General features: G+C 34.9%; 2 protein-coding genes and 1 non-coding gene across 5 annotated transcripts; 2 read left to right on the top strand and 1 right to left on the bottom strand.

Moving 5' to 3' along the window:
- The first annotated feature begins 7,570 nt into the window (after positions 1 to 7,570).
- Positions 7,571 to 7,677, top strand: LOC128287327 (small nucleolar RNA R71). The gene has a single exon (XR_008278027.1). It is a non-coding gene; the product is annotated as a small nucleolar RNA R71 (small nucleolar RNA).
- Positions 7,678 to 12,725: 5,048 nt separating this feature from the next.
- Positions 12,726 to 18,779, top strand: LOC108464596 (uncharacterized). Of its 2 annotated transcripts, none has more exons than XM_017764960.2 (14): positions 12,726 to 12,922; positions 13,119 to 13,299; positions 13,779 to 13,852; positions 14,148 to 14,231; positions 14,341 to 14,421; positions 15,429 to 15,509; positions 16,117 to 16,209; positions 16,413 to 16,592; positions 16,722 to 16,789; positions 16,932 to 16,983; positions 17,206 to 17,259; positions 17,361 to 17,453; positions 18,125 to 18,191; positions 18,381 to 18,779. In XM_017764960.2, the coding sequence occupies exons 2-14, from the start codon at positions 13,155 to 13,157 to the stop codon at positions 18,470 to 18,472; spliced, it is 1,164 nt and encodes a 387-aa protein (XP_017620449.1). In that variant the 5' UTR covers positions 12,726 to 12,922; positions 13,119 to 13,154; the 3' UTR covers positions 18,473 to 18,779. The 2 variants fall into 2 exon arrangements, with proteins under 2 accessions (XP_017620449.1, XP_017620448.1); XM_017764959.2 differs by having other exon boundaries at positions 12,731 to 12,922; positions 13,074 to 13,299.
- A 980-nt stretch (positions 18,780 to 19,759) lies between these two features.
- LOC108461104 (uncharacterized) lies at positions 19,760 to 23,986 on the bottom strand. Of its 2 annotated transcripts, XM_017760802.2 has the most exons (6): positions 23,845 to 23,986; positions 23,288 to 23,687; positions 21,321 to 21,445; positions 20,864 to 21,175; positions 20,593 to 20,762; positions 19,760 to 20,362 (listed from the first exon to the last, which is right to left on the bottom strand). In XM_017760802.2, the coding sequence occupies exons 2-6, from the start codon at positions 23,639 to 23,641 to the stop codon at positions 19,947 to 19,949; spliced, it is 1,377 nt and encodes a 458-aa protein (XP_017616291.1). In that variant the 5' UTR covers positions 23,642 to 23,687; positions 23,845 to 23,986; the 3' UTR covers positions 19,760 to 19,946. The 2 variants fall into 2 exon arrangements, with proteins under 2 accessions (XP_017616291.1, XP_017616290.1); XM_017760801.2 differs by lacking the exon at positions 23,845 to 23,986 and having other exon boundaries at positions 23,288 to 23,842.
- Between the last annotated feature and the right edge of the window lie 289 nt (positions 23,987 to 24,275).

Below are 24,275 nucleotides of genomic sequence, written 5' to 3'. Positions count from 1 at the left end.
ATGCTGGAAAATCTGTTGCAGAGTGGCCCCTATACTGTTGAATCACTGAGCGGAGCTGTTGAACTGCTGGGTGCAATATTGCTCGAATCGAGTTAAGTGGTCAGAAATTTCTGTTAATGAAGCAGCCACATGAACTGGTCTATGACTCAGTGGTGGCTGAGAAGGTAGGTTCTCATGAAAGGAAGAGATATTTTCAGTAATATCCTCAGGGTCATCCTGATTAGTGGCTCGTGCTAATAGGTATTGAGGAGGATCAAACCCACGATGACTCTCTATGATCCTCATGTGGAGCATACTTGAGATGCCCTGTAGGGACATCTGACCTATAAGTGTGAATGATGAGGATTGAGCCAATGTGTTCAAGAGCTCAAAGTTTCGAGCTATACAAGTCACAAAAGGGTAGATGCAAATGGCTCCCTTTCTGTGTCATTCGGTCTGATGGCGAAAGGTGAAGGTTATAAAGTATGCGATATCAAAAGCATGCCCTTGCCTCATACTCCATAAGAAGTATGTGTCGTGAGTATTAACGACGCTAATGCTCTCTCTTCGCCCTATTAAGGTGTGAGCTAAAAGGGCGTGGAGATATTGTAATGCTGGAGAGAAAACTGATGGCTTGGAGTGGCTAGGTTCACATATGCCCGTAGCAGGAATGAGGGCTGCCCAACATGAGGAAGGTGCGTAATGAATGTGACGGTGAAGATGGAGAAAATTTTCGGCCTCCATAAATTCTTCTGTATAAAGTCCCAAGGCAACTTCGAATTCTAGGACACTCAATTGACGCACTAGACCACCAAGACGGAATTGGACTGTGCCTGGGTCATCAAACTCTAACATAACCATCTGCAACTGAAATGTCGAACAAAGTTTCAAAGTGAAACTCCAGGTATGTCGGCTCAATAATGTCGAAGAAACGGTCCCAAGGAGCGGTAGCGAGGAGGGCCCTAACTATGTCAGTAAGATGGACTTGTTCCAATACAGGCCAGTCGATGTACTGACCCACACCAAGGGGTCAGGCACGTAGAATCTGAAACAACTCCTGCTGAGGTCCTGATGGGAATTGGAGAAAGGGGTGGCGTATCTCAGTGGTTGCAGTTGAGGATGCCGCTCATTTTCGCTTTTTAGAAGTAGGAACTGCGGTTTTGGCCTTTTCGCATGTATTTGTCATAATGAGTCTGAAAGATAAAATATTTCTTAGCAAAATAGAAACAAACACAACATCCAATAACCGCATTGAGAAGGTTAAAAGTAAATCATGTAACATTTATTCCTATATGCACTAATGTTCACAAGTGCAAAAACTCACAGTATGCAAATCGGAACTCAATGTATACGAATTCAAACTATCCAAAACAACTAATGGTGAGGAATAAGCAAGAGAATCTTATCATATTTAACTATTAATCAAACCGAAAACTATCGAAAGAACCTATTATTTAGAATCAGGAATCAAAATAATAAAATAAAAATCAAGTTATCCTATGCTATAAATGCAATAACAATAGTCATAAATTTCCAATAGGAATGAATGCTAAAAACTAAAGTTAACAGAACAATAATTAAAATTAAAAGAATAAAATAGAGCATAAATGAGTTAAAAAACATCGAACCCGATGATTGGTGGTGGTCGGAGGGTTGGCCATGCGATGGTGCTTAGTGGTCAGCGTAAAGGGTAGACGGTACAGGGGCTGCGGGTGGGCGTTGGTCAGAGGGGAAGAAGAAAGGGGAAAAAGAGAGAAGAAAAGGAAAAAAAAAGGGGGGAAAGAGGGGGGAAGAAAAATAAAAAGAAGAGGAATGTGGTGGCTCGTCGGAAAATGGTGGCCGAAATAGGGAGGTTTTTTACTGCGGTAGGTAGGGGGTAAATAGTGAAAAGGATGGTGTGAATAGTAGGTTTAAATAGGGATGGAAAAATTTTAAGGTTAGGGTTTTAAAAAAAAAGGAGGCCACAGTTGTGTAGGCCCCATTTTAGACCACACGGTCGTGGCCCACGCTCGTGTATCTCGTTCCTAGCCCGTATTTTTAGTGAAATTTTAAGTCAATATCGCACACGGCCTTTTAAACACGCCCATGCACCCGGGCCGTGTGGTACACACGCGCGCATTGCATGACTGTATGCTCTTTCGTTCGCTTCTCCCACACCCGTGTGAGTTTCAACACACCCGTATCTTAATTTGTGTTTGTGGTCTATTGATTTAAGTCAGTGTCGCCCACGCCCACATCGCACGGCCATGTAATCTTTCGTTTGCTTCTCCCACGCCCGTATGAGTTCCAACATGCCCGTGTTCTGTAGTCAGGATTGCCCACGGCTTTTGCGCACGGCCATGGTATATGCCTATTTTCCATTCTAACTTGTTGTAAATTTCAAAGTGTGTGCTTAGGTTCCCACACGGCCTCAGGCACATCCATGTTTCATGTTCGTGTGAGTTACACAGCCGTATCTCATGGCCATAGTGATTTAACGCATTCTGTGCCTCTGCCAATTTTTGAGAAATTGAAGTGCAGTTTCACCACAGCCTCAGGTACACCCGTGTCCATCAGCCATGTGGGTTACATAGCCGTATTGCATGGCCATGGCTAGTTATCACAGCTCGTGTGTCACTTTGGGAAAATATGTGTCCTGTTTTAACACTGCCATAGACACACCCGTGTGTCCAGGCCGTGTTCGCCACTTTCGAATGTCAACACTAAAGCTTTAAAAGTTTTTCACGGCTCAAGGCATACCCATGTCTCCAACCGGTGGTGAGCACACAGCTTAGGACATACCCGTGTGTCAGGCCGTGTGTGTTAAAAATACCTGCAGTTAAACTATGAAAAATGAAAGAAAAATAAACTTATTTAGTAGGGTTACTGCTCGGGTTGCCTCCCGAGGAGCTCTTATTTAAAATCTAAGCTCGACTTTACCTTGTGGGCATATTTAGGTAGGTTCGTGGAGTCGTAGCTCCTCTCTATTATCTTTAAAATCCTCACCATTATAAAGTTTAAGATGATGTTCGTTTACCTTGAAAGTGCCTTGGGTTGGATGACTTACCTCTACTGTGCCATATGGAAAAACTGTTTGGACTATGAAAGGACTTGACCATCGTGATTTTAGCTTCCCAGTAAACAATCTGAGCCTTGAGTTGTATAGCAGGATAAGATCTTCAGCTTTAAATTTCTTATGTTGCTTTAAACGAGCATCATGGTATAATCGTGAGTTCTCATATGCATTAGCTCGCCATTCATTTAACTCGTTCAGCTGCAACAATCTCTTCTCACCTACGAGTTTGGGATCAAAGTTTAGGAATTTTATAACCCAAAATGCTTTATGCTCTAATTCGAATAGTAGATAACAACTTTTCCCATAAACAAGTTTGTAAGGAGATGTTCCTATGGGGGTCTTAAAAGCAGTTCTATAGGCCCATAAAGCATCATCTACTTTCATTGTCCAATCCTTCCTATTTGACTCTACAGTTTTTTCTAGGATATGTTTAAGCTCTCGGTTTGCTACTTCGACTTGTCCCCTAGTTTGAGGATGGTAAAGGGTAGCTGTTCTGTGGTAAACTCTATATTTTTTAAGGGTTTTATCAAATTGAGCATTACAAAAATGAGTACCTCTATCGCTAATAATTGCTCTAGGTGTTCCAAATCAAGAGAAGAGTTTCTTAAGGACACCACCACTCTAGCATCATTAGTAAGTAAAGCTTGCACTTTCACCCATTTGGACATATAATCAACGGCTACTAAGATGTATTTTTTCCCAAATGAGCTAGGGAATGGACCCATAAAATCAATACCCCATACATCAAATATTTCGCATGAAAGTATATAAGTTTGAGGTATTTCATCATGTTTGGAGATATTACCTGTTCGTTGGCATTTATCATAAGAAGTAACATACCTATTGGCATCTTTGAATAGTGTGGGCCAATAAAAACCTGATTCGAGCGTTTTATGTGCGATCCTAATCCCACTGTAATGTCCTCTAGTTGGTCCTGAGTGGCAATATTCCAAGATTTTAATTGCTTCAGACTTTGTAACGCATCTTCTAATGACTTGATTTGCACATATATGGAAAAGAAAAGGATCGTCCCAAAAGTAGTTTTTCACATCAGTAAAGAATCGTTTCTTTTACTGATGTGTCAACCCTTTTGGTGTAACATTAGCAGCCAAATAATTCACAATGTCTGCAAACCAAGGTGCCTCAGAGTCAGATAAAGAAAAGAGTTGTTCTTCAGGGAACGAGTCATTTATCTCATGTTCATCAAGCTCTTTAAGATGTGGATTTTCTAATCTGGATAGATGATCTGCTGCAAGATTTTCTTCTCCCTTCTTATCTTGAATTTCTAAATCAAATTCCTGCAACAATAATATCCATCTTAGTAGTTGAGGTTTTGCATCTGATTTAGAAAGGAGATATCAAAGAGTTGAATGGTCAGTGTAAACGACAACTTTAGATAATATTAAATATGGTCTAAATTTATCAAATGCAAAAACTACAGCCAGTAATTCTTTTTCAGTCATCGTATAATTTTCTTGTGTGGCTGTCAATGTCTTTCTAGCATAATAAATAGGTTGAAAATACTTGTCTTTTCACTGTCCAAGAATCGCACCTACTGCAAAATCACTCACATCACACATTAGTTCAAAGGGTAAATTCCAATTAGGTGCAACTACAATTGGAGCGTTAATTAATTTATCTTTCAGAGTGTTAAATGCTTCTAAACATTCCTGATTGAAACCAAAAAGCATATCATTTTCTAGTAAATTTGTTAAAGGCTTAGCTATTTTAGAAAAATCTTTAATAAATCTTCTATAAAATCCAGCATGTCCTAAAAAGCTTCGAATAGCCTTAACTGTACTAGGGGGAGGTAATTTCTCAATAGTTTCAATTTTTGCTTTGTCAACCTTGATCCATTTATTAGAAATTTTGTGGCCTAACACAATACCTTCACAAACCATGAAATGACATTTTTTCCAGTTCAGTACAAGGTTCGTTTCCTCACATCTCATTAGAACTCATTTTAAATTTCTAAGGCAAATATGGAAAGAGTTACCAAATACTGAGAAGTCATCCATAAATACCTCCATAATATCTTCTACGAGTTCATCAAAAATGGCCAACATGCATCGCTGAAAAGTAGCAGGAGCATTACATAATCCAAAAGGAATTTTTCGATAAGAAAACGTACCGTATGGACATGTAAATGTCGTTTTCTCTTGGTGCTAAGGAGCTATTGGGGTTTGGAAGTAACCAAAGAGTCCATCTAGGAAGCAATAATACATATGCCCAGATAATCTTTCCAACATCTGATCAATGAATGGTAAAGGAAAATGATCTTTTCTTGTGGCACCGTTCAACTTCCTATAGTCAATGTAAACTCTCCATCCCATAACTGTGCGTGTTGGGATCAATTTATTCTTCTCATTAGCCACAACAGTCATGCCTCCTTTCTTAGGGACAACCTGCACAGGACTCACCCAAGAACTGTCAAAAATAGGATAAATAACTTAAGCATCTAGAAGTTTAATTACCTCAACTTTTACGACTTCTTTCATGTTAGGATTCAGACATCTTTAAGCTTGCACGCAAGGTTTATATTCATCTTCCATTAAAATTTTATGTGTGTAAAAAGAAGGACTGATCCCTCTTATGTCAGAAATCTTCCATGCTATAGCTCTTTTGTGCTCCTTTAATACTTGAAGTAACTGGTCCTTTTTGGTTTGCTGTAAACCTGAAGTAATAATCACTGGTAATGTGGAATTATTTCTAAGAAATGCATATTCTAGGTGATTTGGTAGTTGCTTCAATTCCAATTTAGGAGGTTCTTCAACAGAGGGTTTGAATTTCAATTCATTGATTACCTCAATACCCTCATAATTCTTCTGTCGCATTGAAGACTCATTAGAATTTACTTTAGCTTTTGTCTTACCTAACACAGAATCATCATCATTTACATCCTCTCCTTGTGCAGGACATAGTTCCAACCTGTCCTTATGAACGATTTCTTGTAACAAATCTTGACTAGCATGATCAGCATGATCAATAGAATCAATAAAATAGCAGGAGTCATCTTGTTCTCTAGAAAATCTCATAGCATCATAAATTTTGAAAATAATCTCTTCGTCACCTACCCTAAGTACAAGTTTACCGTCACCCACATCAATATCAGCCCTAGCAGTGGCTAAAAATGGGCTACCCAAAATTAAAGGCACCTCAACATCCTCATCCATGCCAAGCACAACAAAATCTATAGGAAATATAAATTTATCTACTTTTACTAGTACATCTTCAATAATACCCCTAGGATATTTAATAGATCTATCAGCTAGTTGAATGCTCATCCTAGTATGTTTTGGTTCCCTAAGGCCAAGTTGCTTGAATATTTTGTAAGGCATCAAATTAATGCTAGCGTCTAAATCGGCTAATGCATTCTCAACATTTAAACTACCAATTAAGTAGGGAATAGTGAAACTTCCTGGATCTTTCAGTTTGGTTGGCAGTTTATTTTAGAGTATGGTCGAGCACTCCTCATTGAGTTCTACTGTAGACAACTCTTCAAACTTCCTTTTATTTGTTAGAAGCTCCTTCAAAAATTTTGCATATGTAGGCATCTGCGAGATAGCTTCAACAAAAGGTAAGTTAATATACAACTGTTTAAAAAGTTCAAGAAATTTATCAAATTGTGCATCCATGCGGTCTTTCTTCAACTTTGCTGGATACAGGATTGGTGGTTTATATTCCCTCAGCACTGGTTTTTCACTGATTTTGGGTTTTACCTTCTCATCCTCTTTTCTATCAGCTTCTTATGGCAGCTTCTTTTCAGATTCAGTTAACACTTTCCCACTCCTTATGGTAACTGATTTCACATGCTCTTTTGGGTTGGGTTCGGTGTTACTAGGCAGGCTCTTTTGTGGTCTCTCCGAAATCATCTTAGCTAGCTGTCCTATTTAATTCTCGAGTCCTTGAATCGATGCTTATTGATTTTTAAGAGCAGTTTCAGTTTTTTGAAAATAGGTTTCCGCCACTGAAATAAACTTCGTTATCATCTCTTCAAGGTTTGGCTTTTTCTCTTATTGGTAAGGTTATTGTTGGAAGCCTAGAGGGGGTGGTGGTTTCTGATTTCCTTGGCCTCCCCATGAGAAGTTTGGGTAGTTCCTCCAACCTGCATTGTAAGTGTTACTCTAAGGATTATTTTGAGGTCGAGGATTATTACCCATATAATTTATTTACTCATTCTCCATGTTGGGGTTGAAGGGTAAATATTCTGAATTGCCCATTCCACCTCTACTCATGTAGCACTGCATCACTGGATGTACCTGCGTAGAACCACATAGACCGTCAATCTTTTTATTCAAGAGTTCTACCTGGTTTGATAGCATGGCGACTGCATTTAGGTTGAAAACACCGACTGATTTTGTTGGCTTTGTTCTCATGACTTGCCACTGATAGTTATTCAGTGACATCTCCTCTATAAATTCATAAGCCTTTTCAGGTGTTTTGTTATTTATGGTTCCACCAACAGCTGCATCGATTAACTGCCTAGTTTAGGGGTTCAAACCGTTGTAAAAAGTTTGAACCTGTAACCATAAAGGTAACCCATGGTGAGGGCACCTTCTCAATAAGTCCTTATACCTCTCCCATGCATCGTTAAGAATTTCTAAATCCATCTGCACAAAAGAAGAGATATCATTCCTTAACTTTGCCGTTTTAGCCTGTGAAAAATACTATAGTAAAAACTTTTCGGTTATTTGTTCCCAAGTAGTGATGGAACCTCGAGGTAACGAGTTCAACCACTGTTTAGCTTTGTTCTTTAATGAAAAGGGAAAAAACCAAAGACGAATGGCATCGTAAAAAATGCCATTTATTTTGAAAGTATCACAAAACTCTAAGAAGTTGGCCAAATGAGTATTTGGGTCTTCATCCTACAAACCATCAAACTGAACAAACTATTGAATCATTTGTATAGTGTTAGGTTTTAGTTCAAAATTATTTGTAACAATTGCAGGTCTAACAATACTTGATTCAGCCCCCGCTAAATTAGGCTTAGCATAGTCGTACATAGTACGAAGACCAGAATTCTATTCACAGGATTTGTGGCAACCACAGGAAGCAGCGGATTATTTTGTTTTTCAGCCATCTCCTTGGTATTATTGGTGTCGTCCTCGTGCTCTTCCTCTATATACTGTAGACTTCGTCTTATTTCTCTACGATTTCTACGAGCTGTGCTTTCAATTTCGCTATCAAAAAGTAGAGGTCCTGACGGGTTTCTTCTAGTCAAAAACTATAAAAACCTACCAAAAGCAAATAAAAGAAAAAATAGTAATTAAAATAAAAACAAAATTAAATTGCAATAACAATAAAAATGGCTAAAGTAATAAAAATTAAGCATTCCTAATATCTTAGTCCCCGGCAATGGCGCCAAAAACTTAATGGTCACTAAACTATCTAAAAATTTCGACTAAGGCAAGCGCACCTATCGAACAGTAGTATAGTTATGGTAAGACTGGAAATATCGTATCCACAAGGACTAAAAGTACTAGTAATTACTATCTTTTTATTACCTAGCTTAAAAATTAAAGGGATGTTTTTAAACTAAGATTAACTATCTAATTAACTAAGAACACGACAGAGAAAAAAATTGAAAAATACTTTTGGAAAACCGATGGAGAAGACAATACCCAAGGAAGAATCCACCTAGACTTCACTTATTACTTCTAAATTAGACGATTTATTTACTTGACTTAATTCGTAGAAATCCCCGATTTATTTTAATATCTCACTCGAGACTAAAAACAACTAACTCTAGGTTGATTAATTGAAATCTCTTTCTAATTAAAACCCCTATTGTCGCATTAACTCAATCTATGGACCCCCTTATTAGATTTGGCTCTAATCCGGTATATTTAGTCGTCCTATGTCTAGGATTGCATTCAACTCTGCTTAATTATGCTAGATCTACTCTTAAACATAGATTTTTGCTCCACTGAATAAGCACATCAGACTTGAATTAGTATCCTGAAATATTAAAGCAAGAATTAAGAACACATAATTAAGAGTAAGAACAAGTATTTCTCATATAATTCAAAAGATAATAAGATCTGTCTTAGGTTTCATCTCCCTTAGGTATTTAAGGAGTTTAGTTCATAATGATGGGGGAAAACATCTCAAAATTGGGAAAACAACAAAACATTAAGAAATTCAAAAACTTCGGTAAAAATTGAATGGTGATATTCAATCTTGAAGTAAATCCTGCTTCTGAGCTGATTCCAATGGCTGTCTTCGAGTATTTTCTGCCTTCTACTCCATTTTTTTCCCCTTGATCCTCTTCTAGGATGTTTATATAGATTTTGGAATGCCAAAATAGCCCAAAATTAGCATTTTCCAAATAGAATTAGACTTGGGCTCAAGAAGGACACGGCCGTGTGCCACGCTCGTGTGAAGGTGCTCAGGCCGTGTACAATTCTGATATGATTTTAAGTCGACACGACCATGAAACACGAGAGTGTGGTCTACCCGTGTGTCTACACGGGCGTGTGGATTACCCATGTGGAAGTGTCTGGGCCGTGTGTAGCACTGAAATAAACCTATTTTGTCCGTTTTTGGCCTTTTTATTACACTTTTCACTTTCCTATGCTCATCTGGATATAAAACATGAAATTAAAGGATTAAGAGCATCAAATTCACTAAATCTTATGATAATTCATCCAAAAATATGCCAAGCACAAGATTAAAATATGTTACTATTGAGATTTATCAATGGAACTCACACTGAGCTTCATAGTTCACTCAATGTTATCTCCATCTTTACAGATAACCTACCAGGTTAGGACATAAACAAGGCATCTAGAGGGTCTCGGCTTGGTTTTACTTATTGAAATATTTGAGATTTATTATTTTTCGTTATTCAGAGACTATAATATTTTATTTAAACTGTGGCATGAGACTTAGGTTAAGTTTAGTGTTTATTTAGTATGCATGACATTTAATGTGATTTTAGGATGTTGAAAGACGGATTCAAATTATCTATGCATAAAACTATTTTGATTGTACTTAATTAAAACTAAATATCACTTTTTCGCTGCTATGTTATAAATTTATTTTGACTAATAAATAAAATAAAAATTAACTAAGTTTTCAGTGGTAATCACCTTTTTCAAGAAAAATATTAGATTAATCGTATTTCTGTTGACTCATGAGTCTTTTTAAAAATAAGCTAAGTTTTTTTTTAAGATAAACAAATGTCTTAAAATGTCTATTTTATAAATTTCGATAACTCTGCTAGGCCTTCTCAGTGGCCGATATAATCTCCCGAATTCGGGCCTAACGTCTAGGCCAAGTTGGAGAGGTTACAAAAATTCATTAAGCAACCAAGATTTTTAAATAAAAAAAACGATAGAAACTCAATATCTCAAATTTAAAGTATAAAGACTAAATTTTAATTTTCAAAAAAGTACATGGACTTTTGGCGGATTTAAACCTACATAAAAAATAACATAGTATGATAGGGTGAATGTTTGGTTATGCTAGCAGTGTAATTTTTTTATTTCACAAGTAGCCTTAAAAATGGCCATGTATCTTTTTTTTAATATTTATTTTTTAAATATTTTTGTATATTCCTGTAAAACACTCGTCAACCACATAATCTTTCTTATAGAGTCTAAAAACTTCACTGGCAGCATACAAAATATTTTTCCAATATAATATATTACAAATTTATAAAATAAGTCGGGCCACGTCAGACTTCGAGCTTTGAATATTAAAACTATTGAACCTAACCCATATTTTAAACGTACCTAATATTTTTACTAAAATCCTCTTACATTTGAATTTAAACAAATAATTCAACACATAAAAAAGTATAGAACCAACATACTAGACCTGATCATAGGTAGGGCTGATACAAAATTTTAGGCCCATTTTCTATACTTGAGTCAAACTCAACTCAAAAAATAGGTCTAAAATTTTGTCCAAACTCAACTCAGATAAAAAATGCTAAACCCAAGTCTGGCCCGATTCGTCCTTATTAAATTTTTATATAAAATAAAATTAAAAATAAAATATATCAAATACACCAAAAATATTTAAAATAAATATTTCCCAACAAATTGAAAATATATTAGCAACTTAGCTACCAAATGTATCTAAAATAGTAGCAAAATTAACAATAACATAAGAGTTATCGTTAGCAATATAATAATAAAATGATATCAAAACAACAAAAACATAGAAAAAAATTAGCCAAATTCGAGCAAAGACTAAGCAAAAAATTCTTATCCAAGATTCAGCCTATTTAAAAATAAAAAAATTATTTTTATCTAAACTCTTTTAAATCTATTTACTTAAATCCTCTCATTTTTTTTTTAAATGAGTTTTTAAAATTAAGTGAGTGGCTCACTACAACACATCAACAACAAAAGAAATAACAAAGAAAAAAAAGCGTTAAAATAATGAAACTATATTTTGTATAAAGGAAAAAGTTGGAAAACGTGTAAAAGAAGTGTTGTACTTTAATAACCAATAAATTAAACAAGGAACAAAAAACCAAGACTACTAACAAATTACAAGTTGGGACAATAATCTTTTCCTAAATTGTGAAACAATGCCATAAAGCAGTACATTTATATAAACAGGACAAATTCCTTTCTTTCTTTTTTGTCACAAGAATTTTCACAAACGCTTTTGTTTGAGAAATATAAACACAGAAAATCAGTGTTCTTCATTCTGCCAACAAAACCCGATTAGGAAAGGTGTGAATGTTTTCTTTTCTCTCAGGAATTTTAGTGGGATAAATAGATATTTAGTCCTAAATTTGGTGATTTTTCTCAACTTCATACTTGAAACTTTTTTTATTCACATTAATTTTAGAATTTGACAACTTTTCCTAATTTTAATCCATGTGAAAATGTGCCACATTATCACGGGGATTAAAATTGGAAAAAAAGTTACAAATTTCCAAGACTGTTATGGTCAAAAAGTAAACTGTTTTATTTTATCTATTTATTTATGGTTAGTTATTATGATTTTTTTCGTTTACTATGCTCAAATTAAGTGTTGATGGTAGGTTTCTCCTGTTTTATTAGCATATTTTATATTTGATTTAATTAAAATATATATCTCAAATTTTACTAAAACCTGTTTATATTTTTTAAAGCTTAGATTATAATATTATATGTTGTTAAAATCTTAATTTTTATGTTAAAGCCTAAGTACAACTCTTATCTTAAATGTATTGACAATATTTCAAGCTAAGCAGAGGTAGTTCGGACTTTAAACAAGTTGTAGCTCAAATTTAAGATTTATTTTGATACTTTGATTTGGTATAATTTGGTTTCTTTACTTTTATAATATTATTAATTCGTGAAATTTTTTATAATGTCACTAGTTAGTCGAGAAACCATTTTAATTAAAATCTTGATGTATAGTTGTGAAGTCAGAAATTTTTTTAAGGAGTTGAAATTAATTTGTAATTTTTACGATATTAAAAATATAATATTATTATTTTAATAGTTTATATTTTTATAATTTTTAAAGATTAAATTAATTTTTATTATTTTAGGGTTAAAATATAATTTTATCTTTATTAATTTAAAATTTTAAAATTTTAAAAGACTTAAAGAAAAAATTTCATTTTAGAGTGCTGCCCTTGCCAGCCCCTAAATATGAAAATAGTTTTTAACTTTAACTTTATGGACTAAATTAAAATTTTAATATCAAAAGGGACCTTTAGTGGAAAATAGTAAAAAAGAATAAATCTCCCGGAAGAAGGAAAGAACAACTCCCAAATATGAATGCGGTTCGACATTTTTAACACATCAAATTGGACTTTTGACCCATTTGATTGCACTCATGATTGATGCCCATTTATGTAAATTCACTGAAACTAGTACCAGAGGGTAGCCTTTGACGACGGCCTCTCTGTCACTCTCTCTCCTTTCTGGCTTTCTCGTAAGCGCCGCCGTCTTCAAAATAAAAATAAAACCCAACCTTTAATTGGATTTGCATCTTTTTTTCTCTGTACATATTAATTGATTTAGTAATTTTCTTATAAAAACACAGGCAAACATATAATTTAAACCAAATTTTTTTCTTTCTTTAGAGGGTTTCAGAGCTTGGGGATCTTTGTTTTTTGGTTTCTGTTTAGTGTTTTTTTCCGACGCCGGAGAAAAAGGGGTTGGCCATGAAGAACACCGTCTTAAGCAAGCTACGGAATTTAGACGCCTACCCGAAAGTCAATGAAGATTTCTTCACCCGTTCACTTTCTGGTGGCATTATCACCCTTGTCTCTTCTCTTGCCATACTCTTACTCGTCTTTTCCGAATTCAGTAAGTCAATCTTTTGTTCTATTTCTTTTGATTTTCTTTATGAATATGAACATTACAATTTTGGGTTGTTCTTATATTTATATATGCAAATTTGAGGTTGATCTTATTTTTACATATGCAAATTCGTGTCGTTTGAATTTTTGTATGTATATTTAACTTTACAAATTTGGGTTTTTTCTTTGTGTGTGTGTGTTCAATTGAAAGGTAAGATCTTTGAGTAAGTGAGTATAAAAGTTCTTGTACTAATGTAGATACAGGTATTTTAGAAGCTACATTAATTGCCTTTTATATTTGGTCTTTCACTTAAGGTGTTAATTTTATAAGCAATTAACTGGAAGTTAAGCAACTTAGACTAGAATGAAATCCTCATTATATGTTTTTAATAAAAGATATAACTTTGTTGTTGGGACCTGGTGATGTTTAATTCTTCTATCATGAGTATTGTGATTATGTGGACTGCTTTTTTTTTTTTTTTGCAGGACTGTACCTGCACACAGTTACGGAGACGAAGCTATTGGTGGATACTTCAAGAGGGGAAACCTTCCGCATAAATGTAACCATCTATTCCCACTTGTTGTTAAACGACTTTCCTGGGTTCATATTCTGAATTTGTTGACTTCTAAAAGTTAGTTCTATACATTGTTTCAAGTTTATGTCTTGTGTGCGAGTTTTCATGATATTTTTTAAAACTTTCTACTTGATTTACTACTGATGCGGAATGCTCAAAGCAAATGTTAGAGCCTTTTATGTTGAAAATTTTTCATGTTTGTTTGTTGTCGTGGTTTAAATGTATTAGTAAAACAATATTTGATGCTTTGTTTACACCCCATTTCTGTTTGGACTGGCAGTTTGATGTCACTTTTCCGGCAATTCCCTGTTCGATACTCAGTGTTGATGCTATGGATATCAGTGGCGAGCAACATCTTGACATAGTATGTGGAGTGCAGCAGATGCTCAGATGATTATTGCTCAATGTTTTAACTGTTTATTTTGATTTATTTTAACTGCTTCCATTCGTGAACTTGCTATGTTTATGTGCAGAAACATGATATAATTAAGAAAAGAATCAATACTAATGGTGATGTGATAGAATCCAAGCCAGATGGTATAGGAGCACCAAAGGTAATTGAAATATAATTCTTTAGCCCTTCTTGTTCGCATTTGCATTTCTTGGTTTTGAAGCATGACTTGCCTTTAATAGAAATTATTTATGTACCATAGAATGATGTGTTACATGGTTGGCAATTTGCTAGATAGGAACAATTGAAAGATATAAAGTATTAAAATGAAAGTGAAGACATGATTTTTAATATTCGAAGGGAAGTTTTTTGTGCTTCCTAATACAACTATAGTTGAGGCACATGATCAAATAGTGTGAAGTTCTTCTAGGCAAAGATAATGAGCTTTTTGCCAAACATATTCCGCCTATAGGCTATGTAGCTTAGTTTTTAAGGAAAGTTGGAGATATCAAAGAATTCTAAAATAGTCTTCTATAGCTCATGAGTGTGTATCTGTTAATCCTCAGTGCCATTTAACTTGGTAAGAGAAGATAAGAAACTGGAAACAGTGGACTATTATCTATGTTTTAGTATTATATTTCTATTTAAGGAAAGAGAGAATATAAGTTTTTAAGTTCTAATGAATATCGGCTGTTTTAGAACAGATCTACCAGCAGCAGTCCCCGTGGTGACTGAAAATTTTTAAGTAATTGTTCGTAGTTCAGAATCGAGAAGATGCTGAAAACTTTTGTTTTTTCTTAAAGGTTCCTCTAGGTTTAAATTTTGAAGGTAAAACACGAGGAAAAGTGAAAGTAAACATGCAAGAAAGAAAGACAAGGTGGTTTTCAGGCTTATTCTGTTAACCAGTAAGGAAAGATAGCAGCTTTAGGATGCTAATCTTATCTGAGTGTTTGATTGTTAATTACTGGTCATACATGTGACGGGTATACTTTTGCACTAAGGACCCTTATTAAGTTGTTGCAATCTCCTTTACCCTAAGTTACTGACATGTTGGCATTTGATGTTATCACTCCTTAATTAAATAGTCTTCTTCGTATTTCTTTTTACTTGTTTATGTCATTAACTCCATTTGGTTTGTTTTGGCCTAATTCAATTTTTTTTTTCTTTCAGATTGAGAAACCTCTGCAGAGACATGGTGGCAGGCTTGAACAAAATGAGACATATTGTGGTTCGTGCTTTGGTGCAGAGCAGGTATGTGCTATATCTAGAAGTCCTTATCTCTTTCTCACTCTGTTATTGGAGCATGTTGAGTAACATCATTTAAGTGGTTGACTAGTAATTGGCTGGAAAACTTTCATGAGATATTCAAGAAACTATTTATTGCTCTAAAACCAGGATACTTGTTTTTTCTGATTGTTACATTAATGTGTAGTTTATTTCTCTAAATTTGTCTCTGCTATATATGTGAACCTCTTGTTATTGTATTAAAATTAAAGATCATGGAGAAACTACAACATTCTATGTGAAATACAAATCGACTCGACTCTAGAACAACCTAGTGTTTTCTTAAAAAGTTGGCGATATTAGAAACCATAATTGGAAAAGTATACTTCGTATATCAGCTTTTTTCACCCTTTAGGAGCTAAATTCCCCTTAAGTTAATCTTTGTGCAGTTTGTAAATCTTTACTTCTGGCTTATCCTTGAAGACACTACTGAAATTAGTATGATAAAATGATGTTAAGGTTGCTATACAAGCTTAACTGGAATGCTTATCCCATATGTAACATCCTTGCTAATTATTTGATTGTTTACATACCACTTACGAAAGGTTTTCTCTTTTCCTTCCCTATGGTGCAGTCAGATGATGACTGTTGTAACTCCTGCGAAGAGGTTCGTGACGCATATCGTCGAAAAGGGTGGGCAATGACTAATGCAGACTTGATTGACCAGGTTTCTTTCCAAGTTCTTTCCTTGAGTATTGTTTTGGTGCTGTTTGGTATTTAATGTACTGCATGTGCTAAGAATTGATGGGATCTTATATTTTGGAAAATTTTCATCCTCTTGCTCCCTACAACAGGAAAACAAATTGAACTTTCTGTCTTGATATTTCTCGTTTTTTACTCTCTTTTGTTTTTTTCTTTTCTGCTGTCCAGTGCAAAAGAGAAGGCTTTTTCGAAAGGATAAAAGAGCAGGAGGGTGAAGGATGCAATGTTCACGGATCTCTTGAAGTTAATAGGGTTGCTGGAAATTTTCATTTTGCACCTGGCAAAACCTTTCATCAGTCGAACATTTTCTTTGATGACTTGATGTCTGTCCATAAGGACAGTTACAATGTGAGACTCATCTTTGTATTTAAGTTCCATTTTTTAATGGAACTGTTATGTGCTATTTATATATATGCTTTACATTTGTTACAAATTTTGAATGGTACTGATACTTTATATTTGTGGTGTACAACATAGATAAGTCACAGAATCAATAGGTTAGCTTTTGGTGAATACTTCCCCGGTGTGGTAAATCCTCTTGATGGGTAATAGTTCATTCTTTTTCTTCATGGCACTCTCATTCTTTAAAGACTTATTTATTCTTTCGGTATGTTCCTTTTCAATATGAAAGTGAAACCAAATGCAAGTACTAAAATTTTTTAATGGTTATTTTATATCACTATTTAGGGGACATTGGACCCATGAAACCTCAAATGGGATGTACCAGTACTTCATCAAGGTTGGTATTTTGAAGTATCTATGAATCTTCCTTGTTTTTAAGCTCTTTTATTGGCAGATTAACATTATCCTGCGACTTCACTGTCATTTTCATGCCAATGGCATCAGGTTGGGGGAATCAGTTTTGGAAAAGAATGAAAAAGTTTTAGAGTATTGATCTCTCTAACATACATGGAGCCAATGCACGGACTTGTCTCAACTAATATCTTGTTTAATATTGCAGGTTGTACCCACAATATATACTGACATTAGAGGCCGCACTGTTAAATCGAATCAGGTACTGCTTGAAAGTTGGCACATTGAGAATAAGAATCACATTTTTTTTTATCATATTTATAGCATCATGTTCTGAGATTTGCTTGCATTCCTATTGCACAGTATTCCGTGACGGAGCATTTCAAGGATTTGGAGTACATTAGCCCTAATTCTCAACCTGGAGTTTTCTTCTACTATGACTTTTCTCCGATCAAGGTAGGTTCCTTTCATGTTCAACAAGGTATCTGTAGTGTTGTTTCATGACGATATAGGTAATTTCTGCTGTCAGTAGAATCTTTTTTTTATTCTCCATATTGTTTGTTTATGTTACTTTGACTTGGAGGTGCGGGTCGGGTATGGATATGTCTTACACAAGCATGTTCAAATTCTTTCAAGCTTTTCCATATTTTTTAGGGCCCTTGGAAGTATGATATCCTGATATCCCTGTCCGGATTTTGTCAGACATGAGTACTTAAAGAAAAATGAGAAGTCAAGCTGCATAGTTGCTTTTCATTTTATCGTCTTGTCTCGTGTTTGGTTTGTTTTAAGTTGTTCTCTCTTCACTTGAACCCTAAAACCTTAAATAAACATGGTAGTCTGCTTATATTGGAAAGTCTCGTGTGCTTTGCCTGCTTAAAGCTTCATGGTAGTCCTTTTTGCAAGGTTTTTGGTTTCCCTCTGTTATTTTCATATACATCTTTCCTCGCCGTTCACATGCATAGGACCCGATCAGAGTCCAGAAGCTGATACATTTGAATGGTGATTAAAGATACGCATCGAAAAGTAAGAGAGGGAAACATAATCTAATGTTGATTTGCTAAAGATATTAACTAAAATACATCTAGAAAAACACGGTATAACATCACATTTCGTTTTTCCTTGTGCAGGTCACTTTTAAGGAGGAGCATAGTTCATTTTTGCACTTCATCACCAATATCTGTGCTGTAATCGGAGGTACTATCATTACTCTAACTATATTTTCCTACTTGAATGTCAGATATTTGTGGACGGTCGGTCATATTATCATACTATGTCCGAATATGTATTGTGTAAGATTAGTTTAGAAAAAAAAAATGAAGACTTGTAATATAATTATTCATGACTGAACCTAGTCCTAATGCGATTGTGTTACTTCCCATTCAGGTATCTTCACAGTCGCAGGGATAATTGACACGTTCGTATACCATGGTCAAAGAAGGATGAAGAAAAAGATGGAAATCGGAAAATTCAGATAATTTTGTCTGCACATTTATTCCGACACAACCTTGGTTTTCGACACGATAGTTTTTCTTGGCTTTCAACACGATAGTTTTCTTTTCCAATGGTTCGGATGCTAAATAGTTGGTGCTTTCATAGGGATCCATCCATGCTGCTGTTTTATTCCGAAGAGTGTATGACATTGGTCCTTCAAATCATTGCTGAAATTGTCTGGTTTGCCCCATATATTAGAGTCTTAAAAAGAATATAATTTATCTATGCACTTGTAATTTGTAATTGATTTTTCTTGTTTTAATTCTTATTAACACCAAGCAGTTTCTAAAATTATTGCATATTTTGTCTGAAACTTCTCTCTACTAATACTATTTCATGGCAATGATCTTTTCAATGGCAAAACCAAAAAAAAAAAAAACTTAATAATATATCAATAAACAGATGCTTATTATTCACTTAAATTCTGAGGACTTACTGATTTGTGCAAATTTAGTTTCTCTTGGTTTTTCCGCTTTTCGATTTGCTACTCGACTTATTAAAAGATTAGGTACAATAGCAGATTTAGCTCCTCAGTTTTTATAGTTTTTGTCAATTTGATCCTTACTATTTTTATTTTAATTTTAATTATTAAAAGTGGAAAGAAAACACTTAAACTTAAAAGTAAACTCATAATCAATTGAATAATGATTTCTTAAAATAATAATTATGAGTTTATTCTTTTAAGTAATTGAAATTTAATTTTCTTAAAAATAACTTCGAAAAGTTCCCTCTCTTTCAACTCCTTGCTTTCTTTTTGAATATTCCCTAAACTGTCGTGACTTCTCTAGTAACCGAAATTATTTGACAAAACCTTCATTCTTACTTCTTCTTTTTTAACTTGAAACCCCAAGAGGAAAAAAAATCAAGTCCCTTTTCTTGTATGGCTTTTTTCGATTTTCCAAATAGCTATAACCTCCTTGATGTTAGTACCTTAACAAGGTTATTTTACGATCTAGATTCAACTATTTTGTTAAAATAATTTATCGTTGTTATTATAAGTGATTTAAAGTTAAATGATGTAATTTACTTAAATCAAAAGTTTGATTTATTTGATAAATAAAAATTTATAATGTAAATTAGTTAATATCCACCGTACTTAAGATCTCTAGTAGTAATAGTTAATAGTAGGTTTTTTGGCACGGGAATATTTTTCATTTTTAAAATTTCTACATATATATTTAAAAAATTAATAATTAAAGAAAATAAAAATAATAGAGATATTAATGTGGTTCTAGAGAGCAAAGCATTAGAACAAAAAATAAGGCAAGATATAGATGGTACATGGTTTATACTTGGGCAATAAAACCAAAAATACACACAGGTTGAATCACCAAATATGATTAGTTTTAGTTGGGATTTTAACAAAACCAAAAGAATATGCCACTCGCTCTTTATCTTTGCAACAATGGCAAGAAGCAAATGGTACCTAGTCTTTTTTTTTTTTCCTCCAATCAAGTACTATTTGGTCTCTATAGGAACTTGAACTCCACTAAGGTTGATCGTAGCATGGGAAAGCTTCAACCTAATGGCCTCGAATTCATCGTTCTGCTGTTCTTCGGCAGTCAACCACGATGCTAAACAACGATCAATCAAGTCCTTGCCACAACTCGAGGGAGAACTTCCCTTGAAACTGCCCATCCTTGTAAATCTCGCTATCTTGGCGAGGTTTGTGTCAGAGGGTTCCTTTGCATAACCCTCTAGAATGTCCTTAATGGCACTGCACCAGATAGGTCGAGCTACCTTAAGAAAGTCGTGCAGAACCACCACTGGAAGGTTCACGCTTCCTAGTTCGGACTCACCATGGCCACCTCTCCCATGATAATCTGACCCTCCAAGCTTCAGAAGGTTGTACGTATCCGCTAAGTCATTGTATGCTGTACAGTGTAAACCCAAAAGACGTAAAAAGCTTTTAACTAGCAGCAGTCTTGGATCATCTTTGTCTAAAGCAAATATGCAATTATGCAGGGGTAGAATCTAATTGTGCAACTGTATGAAAATAATGGAGCATTACCATGAGCATTATTCTATTTTTTTTTTTTGTCCGAGTTCGTAAATGAAAACTTGCTGATGTTAAAGAAGGATATCAAGACAACAAATCTAATACCTGCCCGTCTTCCATTACTTCTATAAACCTCCATTCCGTGAAGGCCTGCATCTTTTAACCGTCTTATGATAGGAATCGGATTTTTTAGTGCCCAAGGATGAGCGAGGACTGCTAAACCCCCAGTTTCACGTATCAGCTGCACTGCTTCTTCTGCAAGAGGCTCACTTCCTCTGTAACAAGGACCAAAACAAATTCTTCATAAATCATCACCAAACGCGAAGAAATATGCATTGAACATGTTCAGCGGGAAAAGATACAAAGAAAAGACTACGTGGAATAAGCAGGTCCTCCATCATATAAATATCTTGCAAAAGCTTGCTTTAGATTCTCCACATAACCTGCTTCAACCATAGCTCGAGCCACATGCAATCTCCCGGGAGCCACTCCCTTGCCTGCAATCTTTGTAACATGCTCCCACTTAAGAGGTAGCTTGAGTTTATTGAGTTTCAAAACAATGTCCTTAGCACGTACGTAACGTCCCTCCCTTATGTTAGCCAATAATTTATCCAGCTCCTCATACCTCATGGGCCCACAGCCGCTGTAATATGCAAGGATGTGCACTGGTTCCTCCGTTTCAGGATTTCTGCTTTTGAATCAATAAATGAAACATAAGAGGTGTAGAAATACACAGAAAACAACCAAACAATATGCGAGGCACTTCTACGACTGATTCTACAATAATTTTTTTTTTCCATTTACGATGATAATTGTATTAACCAAACAAGAACCTTGGAGAGAATATGGTGCTGATCTCAACACCAGGGATTATCTTGATACCGAATCTGCGAGCAGCTTCTACAGCTTCGGTGATTCCAGACATTGTATCATGATCTGTCAGAGCAAGAACTTTCACCTGTTCTGAACACAATATGCTAATCATATTCCAATTACTTAAAAGGGGTTAAAGAATCGATATGTAAAACCTGCCAATTTATTCAAAGAAACAGTAGAAAGAAATAAATACGAAGATTACAAAGTTACAATATGCTAGAAATAGATAGTTCCAAAGGATCCCCGAATTCTTCCTAAAATACTAGAAATTGGTTTCGTAATTTGCCTTTTATTCTCAAAGTTCAGATGTACTTGGGAATTCAAGCTTAATTCAGCCATTCCATAGTGCGTTTCTTCTGTAACAGCTTCCTAGTTAAAAATGCCAAAGTTACCAAACCAAAGAAACATAAGTCTGAGTAGTCCATTTTGTCAGGACAATAACCGGAAACTACAAACTCAAGCAAAAGGTATATGCACACATACCGAAAACAAACCACACTAGAGACACATACATGCATGCATGTGCAAAGGAATTGTTCAAATGCAAAGTCAAAGCAACATTCAACCAAAAAGAGGACAATGTCACAGTAAAAGGCTTGTTAAAACAAAACTGGCTTAAAACCAAAAAAACGAAGAAAATATTTCACTATTCAAAAAGAAGAAAAGAAGGCAAATAACATCATCAAAAAACTACCAAAAACCTGTCCTAGTTTCAATTACAGAAACTTCTTTTCTGTTTCTTCAGTCATATGATTGTGTTTGTGTTTAAAAAGAAAATGATTAACAGAAGAACCTGTTCTTTTAAACATATTAATTTTTGTCACTTGTCATGAATCATTGCTAAGTAGTTTTGACCATTTATGTGCCTAACCTAGAATCTATTTACTTCATAGGTGGAGTAGACCAAGCTTCTACATCCATAACCCTTAACACCCTACTTTGAAATCCCAATCTCACTAACATTTGCAGCTTACTTCTTGCTGGAACTCACCATCAAAATCTATACATTTATAACCCCTTTTTCACCATCAATAAACCTCATAAATTTCAGAACTACAGGTACTAAATAGTATACAGTAGCCTTTAAATATGAAAGCAAGAAAAAAAGACCAGCACTAGGAAAAATGAAATTACAAATTTGGAGCAAAAGTGACACATGAAAGTCAGTCTTACCATACTTTTTTTTATAGACAATCTACAATACTTGGACGTAAGTGTTAGATAGTACAAATTTTTTACTCAAGACAAACAGGAGAATCTGTACTGTTAAACACATTAATTTTTGTCACCTGTCATGGGTCATTGCTACGCAGTTTTGACCTGGATTAGACCAAGCTCCAACATCAATGACCCTGACACCCTCCTTTGAAATGCCAATCTAACAAATATTTATAGCTACTTCTTGCTACTCGCCATCAAAATCTATACATTTATAGCCCATTTTCACCATCAATGAACCACTAACATACAAAGATATGGACCCTCAGAGATTTCATAAATAAAGCTACTAAATAGTATACAGTAGCCTTTAAATTTGTAGGAAAAATGAAATTACAAACTTGGAACACAAGTGACAGATGAAGTCAGCCTAAATTACTTTGACTCGGATGGTACAATCATGTCCCATACCTAAACGAATAAATATTTCAAGAAGGATAACCATAGTCATAGCCTTCAGTACAATCACATAGCCTTATGAGTTCAAACCATATAAATCAATCTACAGTTGAATAAAAACAATGTACATCAAGAACAGTATTCCCAACAGATTCACACACAACAAAGTACTATCACTACTATTCTATTTCAGCAATTCAATCAAACACATCATGGGCTTCTATTCATTCATTCAAAAAATCTAAAACCCATATCAGATGCCGATTTATGAAAAACAAAAAAGAAGTACCCAGACTCTGTGACTCACCCCATTGCCATGTGCTCTCTCAACGAGCTTAGAAGGAGACAAGAACCCATCACTGTGTTTCGAATGGGAATGCAATTCAAACACCATTTTCTCCATCCCTCTCCCCAAACTCTTTTGCACACCAAAATCATCCACCACCCACGACGATAAACCCGCCGTCGAAGAAGAATTGGGGTTCTGGTGCCTGTCTAAATAAACCCATTCGGTCACCGATTTGAAAGCCGATGTTTGCTCAGCCGTCATCTTTCTCTTGCTTCCCCCACGCTTCTTCTTCTTGTTCTTCTTCTTGTCTTTTGCTTTGCTGCTGATGTTGTTTTGGCAACTGGGATTGTTGTTATCGCCGAGACCCACCATGGTTGAAAGATTTTCTTTGCCTTATTTTCCCTGTTTTTGTTGTTTACTATGATCAAAGAGAAAAAGAAAGAGGGATTAGACAAATTGAAGTAAAGCGGGACAAGAAAAAGATACAAAAGCGGCGAAGACAGAGATGCATAGAAAGGGGCAGGGTGGGGGACACAGCGTAATGCCCCTTGTATGTCACAGGTGTCCTCTCTTACCTTTGGTCCGACAGGTGTACTTTTGGTTTTTTACCTTCTTCTTTTTCAATTTTTATTGAATAATCCATTAATGGAGTTGAAACTTGAACCAGATAACCATGAAAAAAAAATGATATAAGATAGAGCGGAAAAGTAAAAAGGTCTAATTGTAGTTACAGTCCCTCTACGATACTGAAATTTAAGTTTTTAACCTCCTTAAGTTTTTAGATCTAAAAACGTAAGTTTGATTGTTAATGCTGTTAAAATTATTCATTAAATTTAGATTCATAATAATGTCTTTTGTTATACGGCTATATCAAGTGATTTTTTAATTTCAAAATATCGAATAATAATTTAACAAAATAATTTAAACAATGTTAATAATTAAACTTAATTTTTAAATCTAAAAATGTAAGGACTAAATTTTGAATATAAAAATAAATAGATTAAAT

The sequence above is a fragment of the Gossypium arboreum genome, chromosome 13, assembly GCF_025698485.1.
Source record: "Gossypium arboreum isolate Shixiya-1 chromosome 13, ASM2569848v2, whole genome shotgun sequence".
NCBI classification, from domain to species: domain Eukaryota; kingdom Viridiplantae; phylum Streptophyta; class Magnoliopsida; order Malvales; family Malvaceae; genus Gossypium; species Gossypium arboreum.
The sequence above is the reverse complement of the archived record's forward strand: the minus strand, read 5'-3'. Positions and strand labels throughout refer to the sequence as shown.